This window comes from Hypanus sabinus, chromosome 9 (assembly GCF_030144855.1).
Source record: "Hypanus sabinus isolate sHypSab1 chromosome 9, sHypSab1.hap1, whole genome shotgun sequence".
Taxonomy (NCBI): domain Eukaryota; kingdom Metazoa; phylum Chordata; class Chondrichthyes; order Myliobatiformes; family Dasyatidae; genus Hypanus; species Hypanus sabinus.
The window spans coordinates 92,759,043-92,784,495 of NC_082714.1; the positions used below are offsets into that span (position 1 = coordinate 92,759,043).

Consider the following 25,453-nt stretch of genomic DNA (forward strand, 5'->3'; position numbering starts at 1 on the left):
CTGGACACGCCCCCTGCTGACTGCTCCTGTGGCTCCTCCCACAGGCCCCTGTATAAAGGCGATCTGAGGCCTGACGCTCGGCCTCAGTCTCCAGGACATAGTATGATGGACACTCACTCCTGGTTCCTTCTTCCAGTCAATAAAAGCCGATATCTCGCCTTACGTCTCAGTGTGAGTTATTGATGGTGCATCAGGTTGTTTTTCTGAGGTGTGGAAAGTGTAAACAGAGTCTATTTACCCTGGAGGGAGTTTGTTATATGTGATAGAATGTCCTCATGTCGCTCTCAATCCTTTATTTATCCCTGCGGCCTCTGTTGCTCAACTATTTTACCAGAAAGAACTGCCTCTAACGCTTCACTCTCTCCAGACCACTTATTATCTTTCTCAGCTTTCTCTTCACAAGAAAGGGATCAAGCTCTTTCTCCTTGTAACTGTACTCATTGCAGAAATCATTCTTGTGAATCTTCCCTGGATTCTCTCTAACTCCCTCCTGTTCTTCCTATCGTCATAGTACGGGGACAGGCCATTTGGCCAAAATGGTCCATACTGATCAAGGTGCCTGTCTAAGCTCCTCCATGGAGAGAGTTAGAAGCACCAAGTTTCTGGGAGTGCACATAACAGGCAATTTCACCTGGTCCCTCACACCACCGCCTAGTCAAGAAAACACAGCTGCATCTCCCTGAGATTGAAGCTAGCAGGGCTCTACCCCTCCATTCTATTCAGTTTTTACAGGACACTGGTGATGTTGATGTACTGACCAACTGCATCACTGCCTGGTATGTGAATTGCAAGGCACCTGACCACAAGTCTGTACGAAGGATTGTAAGAACTGCTAAGAGGATCATTGGGGTCTCTGTTCCAGATATCAATAATATTTATCAGGAGCACTGGGTATGCGGAGCTCTTAGCATTGTAAGTGATCTCTTCCATCCGTTCAACAATCTCTTTGACTCCCTATCATCATGCAGGAGGTACCATAGCATTAGAACAAGAACTGTTAAGATGGGAACAGCTCCTTCCTCTAGGTTACGAGAATACCATCACATAGGTCTCATTACGCATGAAGTACCAGTAGCATTATACCATTTACTTTTTAACTTGTGTCGTAAATGCACCTATTATTTGTTAATTTATTTCTGGTAATAATACTTTATGCAGCCTGACTAGTGTCTTATAAAGCTTCAGGAATATCTCCTTGGTTTTATATTCTACTCCCCTTGAAATAGATGCCAACTACCATTGATACCACTATTGGGCAGGAGATGCTGGAGTCCCGGGTCCCATGCCACCAGTTTTGGGAGCAGTTGTTGCTCTACAACCGTCGGGCTCCTGGAACAGCTTCTCTTGCTCAGCACTGAACTGACTCACTTTAAGGGTCCCTGCAGTTTTTTTTTCTCAGTACAATTTATCCTCTATAGCATATTGACGGCCTTTGTAACGTGTGGTTTTTAGTGGAATCTATTGTGTTTCTTTGTTTTGTGACTACCTGCAAGAAGATGCATCTCAAGGGTGTATATGGTATACATACTTAAGATAATAAATTTACTCTGAACTTTACCTCCTCATCACCCTGTGGCCAGAATCTCATTGCTTTTTGCGGCCTTAATAATTATACAGCTATTAAATAGAGAATGTGCAAATCAATTTGAGGTTGTATGCTTATGACCTGAAGTTACAATATGCTCAATGTAAACACAAGCCTTTTCTTTGCTGGAGATTACAGTCTTAAACATTGCAGGAAGCTTTGAGTTTACCTACAGTTACTCCTTGCACTTTGCACCTCACTTCTGTCCCCTCTGTTCCATGTGTTTTTAACAAAGGACACTTTACTATCAGAAAGCCCGGCTGCATCCCAAACACTCATTCCTGAAAAGAATAACGCTGATGAACAAGATGCAGGTACGTTGAGTAGCCAGGTATCAGGGTTTTGAGGTAGCCCTAAATGTTAATCGAACCCACTGATTAAAAGCCTGTTAAACACTTACCTTACAGGAACAAAAACACCGCCAGAGGCTGGAAAGAACGTAAATCCAAAAAAGAGCATCCCCCTGTCTGTGGTGAGTCCTGTCTCTCCTTCAAAACTGAACTGATAATCCACAACCTATGGACTCACTTTCAAGGACTCTACAACTCATGTTCTCAGTGTTATCTATTTCAGTTTGTCTTCTTTTGCACATTGGTTGTTTGTCAGTCTTTGTGTTTACTGTTTCATTGTTTCTATTGTATTTCTTTGTTTTGTAAGTGCCTGCAAGAAAACCGAACATCATGGTAGTGTAGTGGTTAGCACGATGTCATGACAGCTCGGGGTATTGGAGTTAAATTTTGACAACCTCTGTAAGCAAGTTTGTATGTTCTATTCCGTGTATGTGTGGTTATCCTTCAGGTGCTTAAAGTTGCTCCTACATTCCAAAGATGTTCTAGTTGGTAGGTTAATTGTTCATTATAAATTAGCCCATGATTAGGCTAGGGTTAAATGGAAGGGTTGCTGGGTGATGTGGCTCAAATGGTTGGAAGCATCTGTTTCTTGCTGCATAGATAAATGAAGAATTTCAAGGTAGTATGTCGTGACTTTGATAATACATTTGACTTGGGCTTTGAAGTCTCTCTGAATCTGAAGCCAAGACTAAGAATCCATTTTATAGATTTCCTTCCCGTTCTGTAGCTCCCCCCTCTGTTCTACCTGGGCAGGATTCACACTAGGTTGCAAGCTCACTGACAATAACCCCTTCCTGTTACAAATTGCCAGTGAATATCAAACAAGCACAGATCAGATTAATGTCTCCTGAAACTGGCCTCTCAATGATTATGGCCAAACCCACACCAGCCAGTGAGTGATGAACATTGCCAGCACAGCTCTGGAGTCCAAGTCATTGGGTATATCTGAAGTGGAGGTGATAGGTTTTGTCTAGTAAGGGTGTCAAAGGTTACAGGAAGAAAGGGGAAGGGGGTTGAAAGGAAAAAAATAAATCAGTCATGATGGAATGGCAGAGCAAACTCGATGGGCTGAATGGCTTAGTTTTTCTCCTATGTCTTAATGGTCTTATGATGTCTATTTAAGTAAGATCACTCTTTCTTGTCAAAACAAATTCATGGCCTGAGGAGACATTAAACGTGTGACCACTACCCCTTTCTTCCCGGTGCAGGTGGAGAACTTGGTGAGCAAGACATCAGAATTGGAGCTATCTGGCAGGAGGACAAGAAGTGGGAAGCTCTTTGATGCAAAATCCGTGAGTATACATTTGAGCATTGCCATTCTTGGGAGGATACAGAGCTGTGGCTTCAATCACACCTATCTGAATCACCAAGCTTTATAAGGAAGGGATAGTAACTCCATCCTGATGCAATCCTGTGAAGTTTACTGACGTCCTTGGCCATGAATGACTGCACCAATAACACTCAGCCTGACGAACAGATGATGGTAGCTTAGATCAGATCCTGGTTTTCCACTTTCATATACAGTGGGTTCTGGTTCATTGTGACACATCAGGCCAGTACATTTTGGTCCAATTAAGTGGCTCCCTACTGAGCTGAAGTTTCATGGAAAAGAAAAAGACTCACCGCTGTTTAACTGTGTAACAATTTATATATTTAACTGAAACATGGAACAAATTAGAGTACTATCAATACCACTACAGTACTATAAAACTGAAATATTTCTATCAAACAGTTACTGATGGAGGAACTTTTTTTTCTGCCATGTTCTTTTGATTGATTGTAAGTGAACAAAATTAGCACAGACACCTAGTGCCTTCATACAATGCTTTAGAAAATTGCCTCCTTTAAATTTTCATCTTTATTGGAACATTCAAGATGATTTTCAATACCCTTGTAGTTCCTAATTTGTTAAAATAGTGAGATCGTTTCATTTTGTTGTTTTCCGGCAACTTCAAGCCTGAATGCTTGGAACTGATGTGAGCAAATCAGTTCTGAATTGTCTACTGCTTATTTCTTTGCAACTATCAGTGACAAAAATCATTGCTTTTTGAACACACACAACTGACACTATTTAAAATTGGTGAGGCCAATTCGGGCCCTGAAAGCTCACCCACATGAGGGTAGGTGCTGCAGTGGAAGTGGAGGTAGCTCGAGCCTAGCGTGCAGCACGTTTCCTCTGAGCCTCTGCGGTGCGTCTGATTTCTGCTGCATACACTCCTTTAGTGGTCCTGCTCCACCAGGTTGGGCGGTCCAGAGCAAGTGATTCCCAGCTACTGGGATTGATGTTGAGGTCTTTGAGGCAGTCTTTGAAACGTTTCTTCTGCCCTCCAACTGAGCACTTGCCCTGGCTCAGCTCTCCATACAGCGGCTGTTTTGGTAGTCAACTGTCAGACATCCTGACGACATGGCCAGCCCATCTGGCTTGGGCTTTCTGTAGGAGGGTGTAGACGCTGTGGGTGCTAGCCCGCTCCAGGACCTCCTTGTCTGGGACTTTGTCCTGCCATTGTACGTGGAGAAGTCTGCAGAGGCAGCTCAAGAGAAAGTGGTTGAGCTGTTTAGCATGTCTGCTGTAGACAGTCCAGGTCTCGCTGACATAGAGGAGGGTGGTGAGAACCACTGCTCGGTAGACCTTCAGCTTGGTGGTAAGGCTGAGTCCTCTCTGCTCCCGTACATTCTCACGGAGTCTCCCAAAGGCGGCACTGGCTTTGGCAATTCTGTTGCTGATCTCTACATCTATGTTCACCGCTCATGATAGAGTATCGCCCAGATAAGTAAAGCTGTTGACTGCCAGTAGCTTCTGCCCCTTTACTGTGATGTGTGGTTCCTGGTAGAGCTTTCCAGGTGCAGGCTGATTTTTGGTGCTGATTGTAAGTCCGAAGTTGTCACAGGCTTGTGAGAGGCCGTCCATTTCTCGCTGCATCTTCTGCTCTGTGCTGGCGTTGAGGATGCAATCATCAGCGAATAAGAGGCCTCTGATGATGCACTCCTTTACCTTTGTAACAGCCTGTAGATTCTGGAGGTTGAATAGCCCACTGCCAGTCCTGTATCTGACGTGTATACCATCCTGACAATCGCGGAAGGCATCATTCAGCATAGCAGAGAAGACCATGCTAAAGAGTGTAGGGGTGAGAACGCATCCTTGCTTCACACCGTTCATCACTGGGAAGGCTTCTGACTCATCACCATCATCCAAAACTTTCACCATTATGCCATCGTGGAACTGCCGAAAAATCATGATGAACCTGCTAGGGCAGCCAAACTTCATTATCTTCCATAAGCCATCTCTGCTGACTGTATCAAATGCCTTGGTCAGATCGACAAAGGTCATAAAGAGGTCGCTGTGCTGCTCTTGACATTTTTCCTGGAGTTGGCGTGCAGCAAATATCATGTCGACAGTTCCACGCTCTGCATGGAAGCTACACTGGCTTTCTGGGAGCAGACCTTGCTCAAGGTGTTGGAGAAGGCAATTAAGCAGGATGCAAGTCAAGATTTTTCCAGCTAAGGACAGGAGAGAGATGCCTTGGTGATTGTCACAAGACTGGCGGTTGCCTTTCCTCTTGTAGATGTGGACTATACTGGCATCTTTCAGCTGTTGCGGGACCTTTCTTTCGTTCCACATAGACTGGAAGAGCTCAGTCAGCGTCTGCATCATGAATGGGCCTCCTGCTTTGTAGACTTCAGCAGGGATTGCATCTGATCCTGGTGCTTTGCCACAAGAAAGTGGCTTTTCTGACTTCTTCTTCTGTGGGGAGATTGTCAAGGTCCAGGTTGGTCTCCACCTGAGGTAGGCGAGCAATGGCCTCATCATTGATTTCAGCAGGGCGGTTGAGACATGGTTGAAGTGTTCAGCCCATCTCTCCAAAATCTGCTTTTTCTCTGTCAGCAGCCGAGTCCCATCTGCACTAAGGAGGGGGGAGGAGCCAGAAGAGTAAGGTCCATACATAGCCTTCAAAGCGTCGTAGAAACGCTTGGTGTCGTGACTGCCTGCCTGCGTAGCCCTGGATCTCATCGGCCTTATTGCTGAACAAGACATCCTGCATCTCACGGAGTTTCTTCTGCACTTTCCGTCTTGCACTGGCGAAGGCATCTATCTTTGCTTGTGAAGTGGGATCGTTCTGGTGCGCTCTGAACAGTTGATGTTTCTCTGACAATAGTGCCTGTGTCTCCTCGTCGTTCTCATCGAACCAGTCTTGATGTCTATGGATTGCTGGTCCGAGGTGTTTGAGAGCGGTAGAGTAGACTGCATTTCTGAAAGCCGTCCACTGCTCTTCAATGCTGATGTGGTCATCCTGGGGTGTGTCAAGCAGCCTGCTGTCTAGGTCTTTACGAAATTCTTCTGCAACTACACTGCTCTTCAGCTTGGAGACATTGAGCCTGTTTGCAGTCTTCTGACCTTGGGGTCTTCTCACAGGCAGGATGCGAAGTTTAAACTTGGACACAATGAGTCGATGATCCGTCCAGCAGTCGGCACCACACATGGTCTTTGTCACTTGCCAGTCCCTCTTTCTGGTGGTGATGCCAGTGCCTAGAGCGTGGATGCATCCAAGATGTCTTGTTACAGGTAGGGAGGTGGAATAGGGTGTTGGTGATGACAAGGTCATGCGTAGCGCATGTCTTGAGGAGCAGCAGGCCATTGCTGTTACACTTGCCAATACCATGTCTTCCAAGAATCCCTCCCCAGGTCTGGTAATCTGTCCCCACTCTGGCGTTAAAGTCCCCGAGGACAATAAGCTTCTCTGACTGTGGGACTGCTGCTATGAGGGCATCAAGTTCCTCATAGAATTTATCTTTGATGTCATCTGGGTTGGTCATCATTGGAGCATATGCGCCGGTCAGCGTTGCACTCCTCTTATTGCCAAGTGGGAGCCGAAGCATCATCTGGAAGCTTGGCAAGTTTACGAGCGAGGTGGGATCGGATGGCAAATACAACACCAGCCTCTCGTCGTTCAGTGCTGCTGCAACCGCTCCAGAAGAAGGTGTACCCACCACCACATTCTGTAAACTGGCCCTTGTCTGCTAGGTGTGTTTCGCTGAGTGCTGCAATGTCCATGTTATAGTGGGCTAGTTCTTTGGTGACCAGTGCTGTTCTTCTTTCTGGTCTGACAGCCTTGGTGATGTCAAGCAGAGTTTGCACATTCCACATGCCAAGGTAGAGCACCTTCACTTTCGTCTTCTTTGTAGTTCGACCGCTGAGTGGGATCCCCGCCAGCTGCGGTGTGCTGGCCAGGGTAAGATGAAGCAGGCTATGTTTGAGGCACCTTTTCTAGCCCCTTCCTCCATAGAGGTGAGCAGAGCGATTCCTAAAGAGGACTGTTCAGACACCCAGGGGGCTGCCGAGCTCCACTGCTGCTTCATTCCAGCAGAGAACGACCCAATGCCCTGGGCCGCCTGTGTGCAGGTTTGTGACTACAGCTTCCAGTGTATCCATACCTGCTGCTTCGCCACTCGCTCATCGCCACAGGACTTGAAGTTTTTTAGCGGAATGGGTTTGGAGTCGTGACTTGCACTTGACTTGGATTAAAGTGAGGGAGAGTTGCGCAAGTCATCAGCCTCACTCTCTCGTCCCGACCTATCTGTATCCAGTTGCAAGACGGAGTCGAGACAGCTGGAGATAAGTCGGGATGCAGTGGATGGCCAGCAGTGTCCTACGTGTCTCACCGTGCCCTGATTGTGCTCCACAACGCTTTGCTGGGTCCGCCTTTCTACTCGTTGGACTGCCAAGTGGAGGTCTCCGCGTAGTCCGCCGAATTCAGTCTTCACATGAGTAGGTAGACAAGCCCTAACTCACCGAGGGTTTGAGGCCTATCGGCTACCCTCACCAGGTTTTGCCGGCCACTCGAAGCTGTTGCCCGGGGTGTGACCGCTGTTGCATGCAAACAGCTACGAGGAACCACTTGAGAGCTGAGTGTCAGGTGAGGACCAATGCGGATTAGCTACACAGAAGAGTACCTCTGACGGGGTACTACCTCTCCCTGACACCCCATAAGTCATATAGAGAGTAGAGCAGTGTGCTAAGCACACCCCCCTGAGGTGCACCAGTGTTGGTCATCAGCGAGGAGGAGATGTTATCACCAATCCACACAGATTTTGGCCTTTTGGTTAGGATGTCGATCCAATTGCAGAGCGAGATACAGAGGCCCAGGTTCTGCAACTTCTCAATCATGTTTATGGGAATGATGGTATTGTGGCGGCTCATTTCCTAGCGTATGCGAACCGACTCACAATTAGATAGCCTACGGGGGTTTGCGAGCACAGAGCTTTGGAGCCTCTTCGCCATGGGGGGCCGGTTGACAGAGGCTTAAAAGTGAGGCTGAAGTTTTCGAATAAAGTTTTTCCTTCGACTGCAGTTACCGACTCCGTGTCGTAATTTTAGCGCTGCTTGTAGCACGCCGCTACAATTGGTGACCCCGACGGTCCAAACGATTTTTGGACCAGAAATGACCAACACCGCCTCTGTTCATGCGGTTTCGTTGACACTGCCGGGTTTCTGGACACAGCGCCCGGACCTATGGTTCCAGCAAGCCGAAGCCCAATTCCACGTTCGCCGGATCACCTCAGAAGACACCCGCTACTACTACGTGGTGGGCTCCCTCGACCAGGACACAGCTGCCCAGGTCGCGGAGTTCGTACAGTCGCCCCCGGCAGACGGCAAGTACACGGAATTCAAAGCCCTGCTCCTCAGGACTTTCGGACTCTCACGGCGCGAGCGGGCTGCCCGTTTACTGCACCTGGATGGCTTGGGCGACAGACCTCCATCGGCTTTAATGAACGAGATGTTGTCTCTGGCCGAGGGACACACAGGCCTCATGTTTGAGCAGGCATTCCTGGAGCAGCTGCCCGAGGACATACGCCTGCTGCTGTCCGACGCGGATTTCAGTGACCCCCGGAAGGTGGCAGCCCGGGCGGACTTGCTGTGGAATGCCAAAAAGGTGAGCGGGGCGTCCATCGCACAGATCTCCCAGCCACGCTCCCGGCAGCAAACCAGTCCAGGCCCGGCCGCAGAGCCCACTAACCCCCGGCCCAATGACCACTGGTGCTTCTACCACCAGCGGTGGGGCGCAGAAGCCCGCCGTTGTCGCCCGCCCTGCAAGTTCCCGGGAAACGCCAGGGCCAGCCGCCGCTGATGGCTACGGCGGCTGGCCATCGGGATAGCCTCCTGTATGTGTGGGATAGAAGGTCGGGACGCCGGTTTTTGGTCGATACTGGGGCTGAGATCAGCGTTTTACCTCCGACAAGTTACGACACTCGCAGCAGGGCACCGGGTCCCCCCCTGAGGGCCGTGAATGGCAGCACAGTAAGGACCTATGGCACCCGTCAGGTGCAGCTACAGTTCGGCTCCAGCCAGTTCACGTGGGACTTCACACTGGCCGCCGTAGCCCAACCGCTTCTGGGTGCGGATTTTTTGCGAGCTCACAGCCTGCTGGTTGACCTGCCCAGGAAGAGACTGGTACACGCCGAGACCTTTCAGACGTTCTCCCTGGGCGCGGCCCAGTTGCCAGCCCCTCACCTCGGCTCCATCACGCTGTCCGACAACGACTTCACCAGGGTCCTGGCGGAGTTCCCATCGGTTCTGGCACCGCAGTTCACAGCAGCCATGCCCAGGCACGGCGTACAGCACCACATCCCGACACAGGGACCACCCCTCCATGCCCGTGCTCGGCGGCTTCCCCCGGACAAGCTCCGACTGGCGAAGGAGGAGTTCCAGAGAATGGAGGAATTGGGGATCATCCGGCGGTCCGACAGCCCCTGGGCTTCCCCCCTGCACATGGTGCCCAAAGCGACGGGGGGCTGGAGACCGTGCGGCGACTACCGCAGGCTGAACGAGGCTACCACACCGGACCGCTACCCTGTGCCGCACATTCAGGACTTTGCGGCAAACCTGCACGGCGCCCGGATCTTCTCCAAGGTCGACCTTGTCCGAGGGTACCATCAAATCCCGATGCATCCTGACGACGTCCCCAAGACGGCTCTCATCACCCCGTTTGGCCTCTTCGAGTTCCTCCGCATGCCGTTCGGCCTGAAGAATGCCGCACAGACGTTCCAGCGGTTAATGGACGCGGTGGGACGGGACCTGGACTTCGCGTTCATCTATTTGGATGACATCCTCATAGCCAGCGGCAGTCGTCAGGAGCATCTGTCCCACCTCCGTCAACTCTGCGCCCGACTGAGTGAGTACGGTCTTACAATCAACCCTGCCAAATGCCAGTTCGGACTTGATACCATTGACTTCCTGGGCCACAGGATTACTAAAGACGGGGCAACCCCTCTGCCCGCTAAGGTAGATGCGGTCCGCCACTTCCCCCGACCCACCACGATCAAAGGCCTTCAGGAATTCGTAGGTATGGTCAATTTCTACCGCCGCTTCCTCCCTTCAGCTGCCCGGATCATGCGCCCCCTGTTCGCCCTGATGTCGGGTCCGAGCAAGGACATTACCTGGGACGAGGAGTCCGCCGCCGCTTTCGTTCAAACGAAGGAAGCTTTGGCTGACGCCGCAATGCTAGTACATCCCAGAATGGACACCCCTACCGCCCTCACAGTGGACGCATCAAACACGGCAGTCGGTGGGGTGCTGGAGCAGCTCATCGCAGGTCGCTGGCAACCCCTGGCGTTTTTCAGCAAACACCTGCGGCCACCCGAGCTCAAGTACAGTGCTTTTGACCGGGAACTGTTGGCGCTCTACCTGGCAATCCGGCATTTCAGGTACTTCCTAGAAGGTCGGCCCTTCACCGCGTTCACGGACCACAAACCGCTTACCTTTGCGTTTACGAAAGCATCCGACCCCTGGTCATCCCGCCAGCAACGCCACCTGTCCTACATCTCTGAATACACAACGGATGTCCGGCACGTCTCGGGTAAGGACAATGTCGTGGCGGATGCGCTCTCTCGCCCTACCGTTCATGCCCTTTCCCAAGGGGTAGACTTTGAGGCACTGGCAGAGGCACAGCAGGTAGATGAGGAGATTCCGAGTTACAGGACTGCAGTCTCTGGTTTGCAGCTCCAGGACCTCCCCGTGGGCCCAGGTGAGAGGACCCTGCTCTGTGACGTCGCCACCAGCCAGCCCCGTCCGGTCGTCCCCGCAGCCTGGCGGCGACGTGTTTTCGACTCCATTCATAACTTGGCGCATCCCTCCATCCGGACAACTGTCCGGATGGTTTCCAGCAGGTTCGTTTGACACGGACTCCGCAAACAGGTCAGTGAATGGGCCAGGACGTGCATGCACTGCCAGACGGCCAAGGTTCAGCGGCACACCAAAGCCCCACAGCAGCAGTTCCATCCTGCCCACCGGCGTTTTGACCACATTCATGTGGATATCGTGGGCCCCCTGCCAGTGTCGCGCGGAGCGCGTTACCTCCTGACTATCGTGGACCAGTTCACAAGATGGCCAGAGGCGGTCCCGCTCACCGACACCACCTCCGAATCTTGCGCCCGAGCCCTGATCGCCACCTGGATATCCCGCTTTGGTGTACCAGCCCACATTACCTCCGACAGAGGCGCCCAGTTCACCTCCAGCCTGTGGTCAGCTATGGCCAGCCTTTTGGGGACTCAGCTGCACCACACCACTGCCTACCACCCACAGTCGAACGGGCTAGTGGAGCGTTTCCACCGTCACCTGAAGTCGGCCCTCATGGCCCGCCTGCGAGGAGCCAACTGGGCGGACGAGCTTCCCTGGGTCTTTCTCGGCATCCGCACAGCGCCCAAGGACGACCTGCACGCCTCGTCGGCCGAGTTGGTATACGGCGCGCCCCTGGCCGTCCCCGGGGAGTTCCTACCAGCCCCGAGGGGGCAAGAGGAAGAACCCGCTGCAGTCCTGGGCAGACTTCGCGAGAAGCTCGGTAACCTGGCCCCCATACCCACTTCACAGCATGGGCGGCACCCGACCTGCGTACCCAAAGACCTACGGAACTGTGAGTTTGTGTTTGTACGAAGGGGCGGGCATCGGCCACCGCTGCAGCGGCCATACGAGGGGCCGTTTACGGTGCTCCGGAACAATGGGTCCACGTTCGTGCTGGACGTTGGGGGGAAGGAGGAGGTTTTCACGGTGGACCGCCTCAAGCCGGCCCATGTGGACCTGGCGCAACCGGCCGAGTTTCCGGCGCATCGGCGCAGAGGCCGACCTCCCAAGCAGGTTCTGGCCCAGGCTGTGGACATTGGGGGGTGTATCGCCGGTTCTGGGGGGGGGTTATGTGGCGGCTCATTTCCTAGCGTATGCGAACCGACTCACAATTAGATAGCCTACGGGGGTTTGCGAGCACAGAGCTTTGGAGCCTCTTCGCCATGGGGGGCCGGTTGACAGAGGCTTAAAAGTGAGGCTGAAGTTTTCGAATAAAGTTTTTCCTTCGACTGCAGTTACCGACTCCGTGTCGTAATTTTAGCGCTGCTTGTAGCACGCCGCTACAGTATTAAATGCTGAGCTACAGTTGATGAACACCATCCTGACATAGGTGTCTATGTTGTCCAGGTGATCTAATGCAGTGTGAAGAGCCATTGAAATTGCACCTGCCGTTGACCTATTGTGGCGATATGCAAATTGCAGTGGGTCCAGGTCCTTGCTGAGGCAGGAGTTCAATCTAATCATGACTAACCTCTCAAAGCATTTCATCACTGTAGATGTGAGTGCTACCGGGCGACAGTCATTAAGGCAGCTCACACTATTCTTCTTAGGCACTGGTATAATTGTCGCCTTTTTGAAGCAAGTGGGAACTTCCGCCCTTAGCAATGAGAGCTTAAGAATGTCTTTGAATACTCCCGCCAGTTGGTTGGCACAGGTTTTCAGAGCCTGCAGTATTGCGTAATAAGTTTAAAAAAAGTAGAGAGAAAGAGCAGTTTAGTCAGACAATAAGGTGCGAGGGTCATTGCAAGGCCAAGCATGTTGTTGCCACTGTTCATTGGTGTTAACCCAAGACAGACCTAGTGGGGGAAGGTGTGGGTGGAGAACAATAAAGGACAATTATCTGACACATTGCATTGTTGTGGTTTCAGATGTATTGTCAAAGAGAAATCTGATTTTAGCAATGGTATAGGTTGAGTACCCCTTATCTGGAATGCCTGGGGCCATGTGTTTCAGATTTTGAATTTTTTTGGACTTTAGAATATATAATGAGATGGTTTGGGATCACTATCATTTCCGACTGAATTTATGTGCTACCAGTAAGTAATCTTTGTCTTACACTTGTTCATCACACGTATTAACAGAAAAAATTATTACATGCCATTAATATATTGAAAATATAGAAAACATAGAAGACTTAGGGCACAATGCAGGCCCACAAAGCTATGCCGAACACGTCCTTACCTAAGAACTACCTAGGCTTACCCACATCCCTCTATTTTTCTAAGTTCCATGTATCCATCCAGGAGTAACTTAAAAGACCCTACCATTTCCACCTCCACCACTTCCGCTGGCACTCACCACTCTCTGCGTAAAAAAAAACTTACCCCTGACATCTCCTCTGTACCTACTTCCAAGCACCTTAAAACCATGCGCTCTCGTGCTAGCCATTTTAGCCCTATGAGAAAGCCTCTGACTATCCACACGATCAATGACTCTCATTACCTTGTACACCTCTATCAGGTCACCTCTCATCCTCCGTCGCTCCAAGGAGAAAAGGCCGAGTTCACTCAACCTATTCTCATAAGGCATGCTCCCCAATCCAGACAATGTCCTTGTAAATCTTTGCTGCACCCTTTCTATGGCTTCCACATCCTTCCTGTAGTAAGGCAACCAAAATTGAGCACAGTACTGCAAATGGGATCTGACCAGGGTCCTACATAGCTGCAACATTACCTCTTGGCTCTTAAACTCAATCCCACGATTGATGAAGGCCAATGCACCGTATACCTTCTTAACCACAGAGTCAACCTGCGTAGCAGCTTTGAGTGTCCTATTGACTCAGACCCCAAGATCCCTCTGATCCTCCACACTGCCAAGAGTCTTGCCATTAATGGTATATTCTGCTAACATATTTGACCTACCAAAATAATCCAGCTCACACTTACCTGGGTTGAACTCCATCTGCCACTTCTCAGCCCAGTTTTGCATCCTATCAATGTCCCGCTGTAACCTCTGACAGCCCAACACCCCCAACCTTTGTGTCATCAGCACATTTACTAACCCATACCTCCACTTCTTCATCCAGGTCATTTATAAAAATCACAAAGAGTAGGGGTCCCAGAACACATCCCTGAATGCATGCCCACATATCTGTGGGCAAGCCAGTTCTGGATCCACAAAGCAATGTCCCCTTGGATTCCATGCCTCCTTACTTTCTCAATAAGCCTTGCATGGGGTACCTTATCAAATGGCTTGCTAAAATCCATAAACACTACATTTATGGCTCTATCTTCATCAATGTGTTTAGTCACATACTTAAAAAAATTGAATCAGGCTCGTAAGGCACAATCTGCCTTTGACAAATCCATGCTGACTATTCCTCATCATATTAGACCTCTCCAAGTGTTCATAAATCCTGCCTCTCAGGATCTTCTCCATCAACTTTCCAACCACCAACCACTGAAATAATATGTGTACAGGTTAGCACAGCAGCATAGGGAGAATACCTGCATCAGCTGTCAAACAACAAACAATGGCAGGTTTTCTGCCTCCACCTTTGATGCTGTGTTTTGAATAAAAGGTTACAGTAAGTACACTATATTTGTATTTTTTAAAACTTTTTTTAAGGTTTTATGTAAGGTATAAAACAATCAGCATTGTGGACTTGTTCTGATGTTAGATTTTCATCAGCAATGAACTTGGCAAACTCAACAATAATTTCTGTACTGCTTTGTGCTCAGATCTTAAAAAAATCACAAATCTTTAAAAAATATTATGTGCCTTTTCTTAAATTTCTGCAGCCACCCTGCTGATTATTCACAATTACCTTCAATTTTTAGTTTTTCATGATAGATAGCACTAAGCATCTTGTTCACTCCAGTGCTGATGAGTCCACTCTTTCATTACACAATCAAGATCTTTATTTTTCACTTTATGCAGTGTTTTTCTATTTTTCATTAACTTCTGTTCATTTCATATGTGAGGTCACTTCTCGGAACTCCCTGAGGTGTGCTGAGGCCTGCGCATTACCTGGGAACGTTCCCAGCACTTTGTGGAATTTTCCATTTATGATGTCCCATCAGTGCTCAAAAAAGAACTTCAGATACCAGATTTTGGATTTTTGGATAAGGGGTACTCAACCTGAATCGGTATTGGTATATTATCGTCATGTGCACCAAGATGCAGGGGAAAGCTTGCCTTGCAAATCAATACACAGTAGATTGATGTAGAACAAGATAAATAAAAATAAAAATGCAGAATAAAGTGTAACAGTTGCAGAAAAAGTGCACTGCAGGTAGATGATAAAGTGAAAGATTATAACAAGGTAGATTGTGAGGCCTCCTCCAAGAGGACCAGAAACCTGTCGATGGGTTTGCAGGCTTGTGTGCCTCAATGACCCGGAGAGCTATGTTGGCTGGAGTCAGGGCTTTATGCTTTGTCTCTTGATAGGGTCACTCATGCCAAACAGGTCAAAGGGTAGAGGCCAGACCAAGAGTGGTCTACTGGTCCTCCAGGTTTGGAGGTTCAGCTCAGGGCTAACAACCTCGACTGGTCAAACAAACAAATCGTTATGGAAACAGCAATAAAGAATTCTTCTACATCTGAGTGTGACAGTATTCCTCAGTCTCCACCCAAGACTTGCATGACTGAGTAGTGAAAACTGAGAGGAAGCTACTGACATGATGAAGAAAGCCCTGAATACCGGCAGTGATGGACGACCTTCATTGCTGCCCTAAACACCAGTGGCATAACAAGCAGTAATAGATTGTGTAGCCAAACATCGTGCGAGAGATCCATTCAATAGTCTTATAACAGTGGGGTCGAAGCTGTCCTTGAATCTGGTGATACGTGCGTGCAGACTTTTGTATCTTCTATTCAATGGGAGAGAGGAGAAGAGAGAATGTCTGGGGTGGGTAGGGTCTTTGATTATTAAAATATGACTGTTATAAGGGATCTGGATAAATACAGGATGGGGAAGATCACAATCCTGTAGAGAGAGTGCAGAGCAAGTGAAAGTAATTAAAGAGCTTTAATGAGCTAGTATAGGCTTATGGCGTAAATGGCTGAGATCAGGAGGGAAGGGAAAGGCAGGAAGAGCAGGAAAGGTAAGCTTTGCTAACAAGAAACCACACTTAAAAATTGATCCCTCAAATCATTTCAAGAGAACTGTGGAGCCAGTGGACAAAGGAGGCCAAAAGCCAGTGGAAGACTCGCAGAGAAAGGCTGCTGGTAAGAAGAGAACCACCTCGGAACAATCAAAACACGTAAGTTTAAAAAAAAATTAGCCCTTACTGATCCGGTGAGGTTTACGGGGAGGAGTACGGTTGCCCTGGGAAGTGGGATTATTGCTAATAACCAGGGTGTAATGTGACCCTGTTTCCCATCCTACCCAATACAATTTTTTGTGCTTTGCAGGAGGTTATCAGAGGTTTGGGAATAGTAAAGGGGAACAATAGGAGGAGCATTTGATGATTCTGGATCTGTAGTCAATGGATTTCAGAAGAATGAGGGGAACATCTCATTGAAACTTACCAGATACTGAAAAGGTTAGAGTGGATGTGGAGAGGATGTTTCCTATTGTGGGGGAATCTAGGGCCAGAGGGCTCAGCCTCAGAATAGAGGGATGAAATTTAGAACAAAGTAGAGGAGGAATTTCTACAGACAAAAGGTGGTGATTCTGGAATTCTTTGCCTCAGATGGCCGAAGACCAACTTATCAGGTGTATTTAAGACATACACTGATAGTTTCTTGATTAGTGGGGGAGGGGTTAAGGGTTAGGGGAAGATGAAAGGAGAATGGGTTTGAGGAAAATAAAACCACAATTGATTGGCAGGATTGTCTTGATGGACCGAATATCCTGAATATGTCCCAATATTCTGTATTATGTTCTAAATATGAATCTTTATAATGAAACCTTTAATATTTTGAACAGTGGATTTCGGTTAATTGGGACATAACTGGACCAGTACATTTTGGCCCAATTAAACAGTTGCCCCAGTTAACTAAAGTTTCATGGAAATAGTTAAAAAGGTATAAAGAAAACAAATTACCACTTAACTGAGTAAAAATTAGGTACAGTATTTAAATGAAATATGGAGTAATTCATCCTTTGTACACTGCCAGGTTCCTTTGATTGGCTTTAAATGAACAAAATCAGTGCAGCTTTCTAGTGCAGGTAATGAACTACCTTCATCAGAATGAGAATAAAGTTAAATATCACCAGCATATGTCATGAAATTTGTTAACTTTATAGCAGTGGTACAATACACAATCATATAGAGAAAAATACTGAATTACAGTATATGTTTAGTTAAATAAGTAGTGCAAAAAAACAAATAAAGTAGTGAGGTAGTGTTCATGTGTTCAATATCCATTCAGAAATCGATTAGCAAAGGGAAATAAGCTGTTCTGAATCACTGAGTGTGTGTCCTCAGGCGTCTGTACTTCCTTCCTGATGGTAACAATGAGAAGAGGGCTTGTCCTGGGTGGTGGGGTTCCTAAACGATGGACACTCGCGGTGTGCTACACACAGCGCTGGAATAACGACACGCAGATGGTGAGTTGTAGTTGCGTTAAAGATTTATTCAAACTTCGCGGCCTCGCTTTTAAGTCTTCCCGTTTCCGCCCTCCCTGGGCGGGAATGCTGTAGGAGGGTGCATATTCACAGTCCCTTCCCATGCGTGAGCTTTTCCCCTTGCTGGTGAAGAAGGCCTGGCATCCTTTTTGGGGCCGGCCTCCCTGCTGGCACGCACCGTTTTGTGAGCTGGTTCGAATGCGCTGGAAAGTGGGTCACCACATAACCCCCCCCCCCCCCCAGAACCAGCGATACACCCCCAAATGTCCACAGTCTGAGTCGGTCTCTGTTTGGGAGGTCTGCCTCTGTGCCACGGCGCCTGAGCCCCGACCGGCTGCACCAAATCCAAATGGGCCGGTTTGAGTCGGTCCACTGTGAAAACCTCCTCTTTCCCCCCAATGTCCAGAACGAATGTGGACCCTTTGTTCCTGATCACCATAAACAGCCGCTCGTAGGGCCACTGTAGCGGTGCCCAATGTCTGCCCCGGCATACAAAAACAAACTTACAGTTCTGCAGGTCTTTAGGTATGAAAATTGGGCTCTGTCCAAGTGGGTATGGGGGCCAGGTTACTGAGCCTCTCATGTAGTATGTCCAGGACCTCTGCGGGTTCTTCCTCCTGCCCCCTTGGGGCCGGTATGAACTCTCCTGGGATGACCAGGGGTGTGCTGTGCACCAACTCGGTCGACGACGTATGCAGATCCTCTTTGGGCGCAGTGCGGATTCTGAGCAAGACCCAGGGAAGTTCATCTGCCCAGTTAGGCCCTTTCAGGCGGGCCATGAGAGCCGACTTCAGCTGACGGTGGAAACGCTCCACTAGCCTGTTCGATTGTGGGTGGTAGGCAGTTGTGTGGTGCAGCTGTGTTCCCAAAAGGCTGGCCATAGCTGACCACAGGCTGGAGGTGAACTGGGGCTTCTGTTGGAGGTAATGTGGGCCGGCACACCAAAGCAAGATACCCAGGTTGCAACCAGTGCTTGGGCGCAGGATTCAGAGGTGGTGTCAGTGAGCAGGACTGCCTCTGGCCATCTTGTGAACCAGTCTACGACAGTTAGGAGGTGCTGCGCTCCTCACGATACTGGCAGGGGGCACACGATGTCCACATGAATGTGGTCGAAACGCCGGCGTGTGGGGTGGAACTGCTGCGGCAGGGCTTTGGCTGTTTGGCACTGCATGCATGTTTTGGCCCATTCACTGACCTGCTTGCGGAGTCCATGCCAAATGAACCTGTTGGAGACCATCCGGACGGTTGTCCTGATGGAGGGGTGCACTAAGTTGTGAATGGAGTTGAGAACTCGCCGCAGCCAGGCTGCCGGGACAACAGGGCAAGGTTGGCCAGTAGCTACGTCACACAGTAGGGTCCTCTCACCTGGGCCTACGGGGAAGTCTTGGAGCTGCAAACTGGAGACTGCAGTTCTGTAACTAGGGATCTCATCGTCTGCCTGCTGTGCCTCTGCCAGCGCTGCATAGTCCACCCCCCGGGATAGGGCCTGGATGGTAGGCCTGGATAGTGCATCCGCCACGACATTGTCCTTTCCCAAGACATGCCGGATGTCTGTCATGTATTCGGAGATGTAGGACAGATGTCCCTGCTGGCGGGCGACCAGGGATCAGACGCCTTTGTGAACGCAGGTGAGCGGTTTGTGGTTTGTGAACGCGGTGAAGGGCCTACCTTCTAAGAAGTACCAGAAATGCTGGATTACCAGGTATAGTGCCAACAGCTCCAGGTCGAAAGCACTGTATTTGAGTTTGGGTGGTAGTAGGTGTTTGCTGAAGAATGCCAGGGGTTGCCAGTGACCCTCGATGAGTTGTTCCAGCACTCCAATGACTGCCGTGTTGGATGCATCCACCGTGAGGGCGGTAGGGATGTCCTTTCTGGGGTGCACTAGCATTGCAACGTTTGCCAAGGCTTCTTTGGTTTTAATGAAAGCAGCTGCGGCCTCCTCGTCCCAGGTAATGTCCTTGCCCTTACCCGACATCAGGGTGAACAGGGCTGATCATTCGGGCTGCTGAGGGGAGGAAGCGGTGGTAGAAATTCACCATACCCACGAGTTCCTGCAGGCCTTTGATTGGGTTGGGTTGGGGGAAGTGGCGGACCGTGTCTACCTTGGCGGGCAGAGGAGTTGCCCCATCTTTAATAATCCTGTGGCCCAGGAAGTCGATGGTGTCGAGTCCAAACTGGCATTTGGCCGGGTTGATGGGCTGTATTCACTCAGTCAAGCATAGAGTGGGATAGATGCTCCTGACGACTACTGCTGGCTATGAGGATGTCGTCCAAATAGATGAATGCAAAGTCCAGGTCACGTCCATGAGCCGCTGGAACGTCTGTGCGACATTCTTTAGACCAAATGGCATTCGGAGGAATTCAAAAAGGCCGAATGGAGTGATGAATGCTGTTTTGGGGGTGTCATCTGGATGCATCAGGATTTGATGGTATCCCCGGACGAGGTCTACCTTGGAAAAGATCCTTGCACCGTGCAGGTTTGCTGCAAAGTCCTGAATGCGCGGCACAGGGTAGTGGTCCGGTGTTGTAGCCTCGTTCAGTCTGCGGTAGTCGCCGCATGGTCTCCAGCCCCCTGTTGCTTTGGGCACCATGTGCAGGGGGGAGGCCCATGGGCTGTCGGACTGCCGTATGATCCCCAATTCCTCCATCCTCTTGAACTCCTCCTTCACCAGTCAGAGCTTGTCCGGGGGAAGCCTTCGAGCCCGGGCATGGAGGGGTGGTCCCTATATGTAGTGCTGATGTGGTGCTGTACTCCATGTCTGGGCATGGCTGCCGTGAACTGCGGTGCCAGAACTGATGGAAAGTCCGCCAGGACTCTGGTGAATTCAGACAGAGTGATGGTGTCCAGGTGTGGGGCTGGCAACTTGGCTTCACCCAGGGAGAACATTTGAAAAGTCTTTGCAGGTCGACCAGCAGGCTGTGAGCTCGCAAGAAATCTGCCCCCAGGAGTGGTTGGGCCACGGCGGCCAGTGTGATGTCCCACGTGAATCAGCTGGAGCCGAACTGTAGCTGCACCGTGTGGTGCCGTAGGTCCATATTGCGCTGCCATTTGCGGCCCTCGGTGGGTCCCAGTTCTCTGTTGCAGGTTTCGTAACTCGGAGGTAAGACGCCGATCTAGGCCCCGATGTCGACCAAAAAGCGGTGTCCCGACTGTTTGTCCCATACATACAGGAGGCTATCCTGATGGCCAGCTGCTGTAGCCATCAGTGGTAGCTGGCCCTGGCATTTCCCGGGAAGTTGCAGGGCGAGCTTCTGTGCCCCACTGCTGGTGGTAGAAGTACCATTGTTCGTTGGCCTCCACATGCCTGCCTCTGGGTCTTGTGGGCTCTGCTGCCGGGCCTGGTCTGGTTTGCTGCTGGGAGCGTGGCCTGGTGATCTGTGTGACGGATGCCCCACTCTCCTTCTTGGCTTTCCACAGCACATCTGCCCGGGCCGCCACCTTCTGGGGGTCGCTGAAATCCGCATCGGACAGCAGCAGGTGTATGTCCTCGGGCAGCTGCTCTAGGAACGCCTGCTCAAACATGAGGCAGGGCTTCTGTCTTTCAGCCAGGGCCAGCATCTCGTTCATTAACGCCGATGGCGGCCTGTCTCCCAAACCATCCAGGTGCAGTAAGCGGGCAGCTCACTCGCACCATGAAAGTCCAAAAGTCCTTATGAACAGGGCTTTGACTGTTGTGTATTTGCTGTCCTCCGGGGGGTGGGGGGGGGGACGACTGTATGAACTCCTCAACCTGGGCGGCCATCTCCTGTTCGAGGGAGCTCACCATGTAGAGTAACGTGTGGAATCCGAGGTTATCTGCCAAATGTGGAATTGGGCTTCTGCTTGTTGGAACCATAGGTGAGGTTGCAGCGTCCAGAAGCTTGACAGTTTTAAGGAAACTGCATAAACAGATGCAGTGTCGTTCATCTTCAGTCCAAATATTGTTTGGGCCATCGGAGTCACCAATTATAGTGGTGTGCTGCACACAGCACTGGAATAATGACATGCAGATGGTGAGTTGCAGTGGCGTTAAAGATTTATTCAAATTTTGCGGCCTCGCTTTTAAACCTTCTTGTTTCTGCCCTCCCCGGGCGGGAATGCTATGGGAGGTGCATATTCAGTCTCTTCCCGCGTGCGGGCTTTTCCCCTTGCTGGTGAAGAAGGCCTTTTTGGGGCCGGCCTCCCTGCCGGCCCGCACCATTTTGTGAGCCAGTTCGAGTGCGTTGGAAAGTGGGTCACCACAACACCACCTTTTTGAGGAATTGCTCCTTGAAGATGACCTGGATACTAGAGAGGCTAATACCCATGATGGAAATGACTAATTTTACAACTCTGTGGCATACTTTGAACCTGTGCAATAGACCCCATACTAGATGGTAATTCAGCCAGTTAGAATTTTCTCTGTTGTACATCTGTAGAAATTTGCTAGTGTTTTAGGTGACATACCAAGGCTCCTCAAACTCCTAATGAAATATAGACACTGTCTTTCCTTCTTTATAGCTGTTTTCGACAATTGCATCCTCCAAATCTTCATTTTCATTGTAACCGTGTCAATACCTTCAAATTCTTTGTAGTTCCTAACTTCTTTTAAGTTGTGAAATTGCTTCATTTTCACTCCCGGCTATTTCTGACATCTCAAAGCCTGAATGCTTGAACCCACAGTGAGCAAAACAGTTCTGAATTGTCTTACTGATTATTTCTCACCAACTGTCAGTGACGAAAATCACAGTATTTTGAACACACATACAACTATCACTATTTAAAAACTTCACTTGAAACATGATGTAGTGTATAATAGCCACACAAGTGCAAGCAACTGATGTGAGTTAGAAACTGCACAAGAACAGTCTCTTGTCCCAATTAAATGGCAATGTCCCAAATAAATGGAGGGAATCCTGGTTATTTTCTCAATTAGTTTCTGTTCCAAATAAGCAGCTGCCCTGATTATCCAATGGCCCAATTAACCAAAATCCACTGTATTTATCAAATCAACTACAGGTTTGCAGTTGAGTGCCGTTGAGACCTCCCCAATGTTCTGGGGCTATTATTTATCCCACAATTAGTGACAATGCATTTATTATAATACAGATGATTGGGGGAGCTAGCTGTGTGCAAAGAGGCTGCTGTGTTCACTTCACTGCAGTGATCACGCTTCAAGATGTATATAACAGGATGTAGGGGACTCTGGATGGGGACTGAGAGGAACTGTGCCAGTCTTCATTATCTCTGTGGGTTGAGGACCTATCCCATTATTCTGGCAGTTACAGAGTTAAGGAGGACAAATGCAATGTTAGCAGTCATTTTGAGATGACTAGAATATAAAAATAAGGATGTAATGTTGAGACTTTACAGGGCATTAGACTCAGACTGTTATGAACAGTTTGGGGTCCTTGTCTAAAAAAGGGTGTGCTGGAATTAGAGAGGTTTCAGAAGTTCACGAGAATTATTCTGGGCCTGTACTCACAGGAGATTGGGGAGACGAATATCTCATTGAAACCAAATATTGAGGGGCCTAGATAGGGAGTATGTGGAGAGGATGTTCCTATAGTGGGGGACCCTAGGACCAGAGGTACAGCATCAGAATAGGAGGATGTCTATTTGGAACACAGGTGAGGAGGAATTTCTTTAGTCAGATGGTGGTGAATTGGTGGGGTTCATTACTGCAGACGTCTGTGGAGGCCAAATCATTAGATATATTTAAAGCAGAGTTTGATAAATTCTTGGTTGGTTAGGGCATCAAAGGTTATGTGGAGAATGCAGAAGAATAGATTTGAAAGGGTTAATGAATTTAGCCATGATCGAATGACGGAGTAGACTTGAATGGGCCAAATGGCCTAATTCTGCTCGTATGTCTTACAGTCTTATGCTAAGAGGGTGTCTCCCTTGTGGGTAGAATCTCAAACTAGGGGGCATTACTTCAGAATAAGACATGGATAGGAAAGGTTTGGAGGAATATGAAGGAAATAGGATTGGCTCTGATTGGCACTTGGTCAGCATGGATGAGTTGGGCTGAAGGGCCTCTTCACTACAGTGACCTTCCAAATGGTGAGAAAGATACTCTTGAAGTTAAGAGGATTACTCACAAACACAAGAGAATCTGCAGATGCTGGAAATCCTGACTAATGCACACAAAATGCTACAGGAACTCAGCAGGTTAGGCAACTATAAGAGGTGAATAAACAGTTGATATTTCAGGCTGAGATCCTTCACCAGTCTTGGCCTGAAACATTAACTGTTTATTACCCTCTACAGATGTTACCTGAGCTGCTGAATGTTTTGTGTGTGTTGAAAGGATTACTCAAGGAGGAGTGAATGTACAAATCCTTCTTCATGTCTCTCCACCAGGCATATCAGTTTGAAATCCCTTGCAGTCAGGATGAAGTCTCGACGAAGAAGAGGAAGAAATTCAGTGAACCCAAGGAACGGTTTCGTTAGCTGACATATTCACATCCACAGTGTCTCCTTGGCATCCACGTTCCTTTTCAGTTGCAGAAACTGGTTGTCGGGAGTTTGCTTCCGTAATGCTGGTGTATTGTTTGGGGAGGAGAGAAGGCAGAGTAACGGCCTTGCAGAAACTCCCCCTTATTCTTGTTATGCTTTATTCTCTCATTCTGCCATTCCCTTGTAAGGCAGATGGCTTAGGAACACACTGAAATTATTTTGCCCATGCATCCTTTTTAAAGGTGCCAAATTAGTTCCGCCCCACCCCTTCAAATATACAGACTGTCCCCTCATGAGCAGACAATCCCAAAGATTTGCAAAAAGTGCTTTCCTCGTCTCAGTCCCAAACAGACAATGTATGTCAGTGTCACCCAATTCTAAAAGAGCCTGTTAGCACCGACCCTGTCACATTCTCCCTGGGGCTGCCTTCAAAATTCCAATGGCCCCATCAAAGTCAGTTTCCTCAAAAGATAGCTCTCCCACCTGAGGAACTATTCTTATGAACCTTTGCTGTATGTCCCACCCTCCAATCATTTTGCTAATGTCCATGGGAACTACCCAGTTTCTACGAACATTTACAAAAATGTCACTAGAAGCAGTGAAATAATAATACCCCATGGTTGAGGGAATCACTGCTGCATTGGAAATCAAAACTACGGCAGACAAATGAAATCTGAAATATACAGAAAAATACTTAGCAGGTCAGCCCACATGTGCGGGAAGAGAAGCCCTTCATCTTCAACCCTGAAATATTTACTCTGCTTCCCTTCCCAGGTCTTGCCTGACCCGCTGAGCATCCCCCGCATACCTTACTGTCAAGACAGTACAGTGTCCTCAAAGTCACTGGTGAGACAGAGATCTCTCATGTTGAACTTAGCAGTGGCACAGATGTGTTGCAATGTACTGACGTTTTTAAAAACAATTAGGCTCCAAGTGAATCACAAGACATGACAATGGAACAAAAAGTGCACAAGATGAACTTGATATTTACTGGGGTGACATGTGAACGATTTCTGTTTCTTAAAGGAGGAAAAGCTAGTTCTCCACCTTATTCTCAGTTGAGGTGAGGGGGGTGGAATCCAGCTGTTCAGCTAAATGGCTGCAGCATTCAAAGTAAATTGTACAAGTGCCTGAGTACTGATGCACAAAATATACTGTATTGGTTTACATTGTCTGGTGATAAAACTGTTTTATTCACAATGTATTACTGGATTACATGTTTACTAAAAGTCACTGTTCCTGTTAATGTTGGAAAAGATAAAAGGGAAAATATTCCAGTTATTTTTACTTATTTTTTAGGGATACAACACAGAATCTCTCTTCTGGCCCAGCAACCCACCTTTTTAATCCTAGCCTAATCATAAGACAATCTACAATGACCTTGTTAACCTACTAACCAATACATCATTGGACTGTGGGAGGAAATTGGAGCACTTGGATGAAATGTATGCCCTCATGGATGGATGTACAA

General features: G+C 48.8%; 1 protein-coding gene across 1 annotated transcript in view; it reads left to right on the forward strand.

The window, feature by feature from the left end:
* hormad1 (HORMA domain containing 1) overlaps positions 1-25,123 on the forward strand; it is a 48,464-nt gene extending 23,341 nt beyond the window's left edge. The window contains exons 11-15 of the mRNA XM_059978700.1: positions 1,821-1,899; positions 1,993-2,057; positions 3,144-3,227; positions 16,150-16,251; positions 23,887-25,123. Of these exons, the coding sequence (XP_059834683.1) occupies positions 1,821-1,899; positions 1,993-2,057; positions 3,144-3,227; positions 16,150-16,251; positions 23,887-23,976 (420 nt within the window). The 3' untranslated portion in view covers positions 23,977-25,123. The remainder of the gene's footprint in view (positions 1-1,820; positions 1,900-1,992; positions 2,058-3,143; positions 3,228-16,149; positions 16,252-23,886) is intronic.
* Positions 25,124-25,453: the final 330 nt, after the last annotated feature.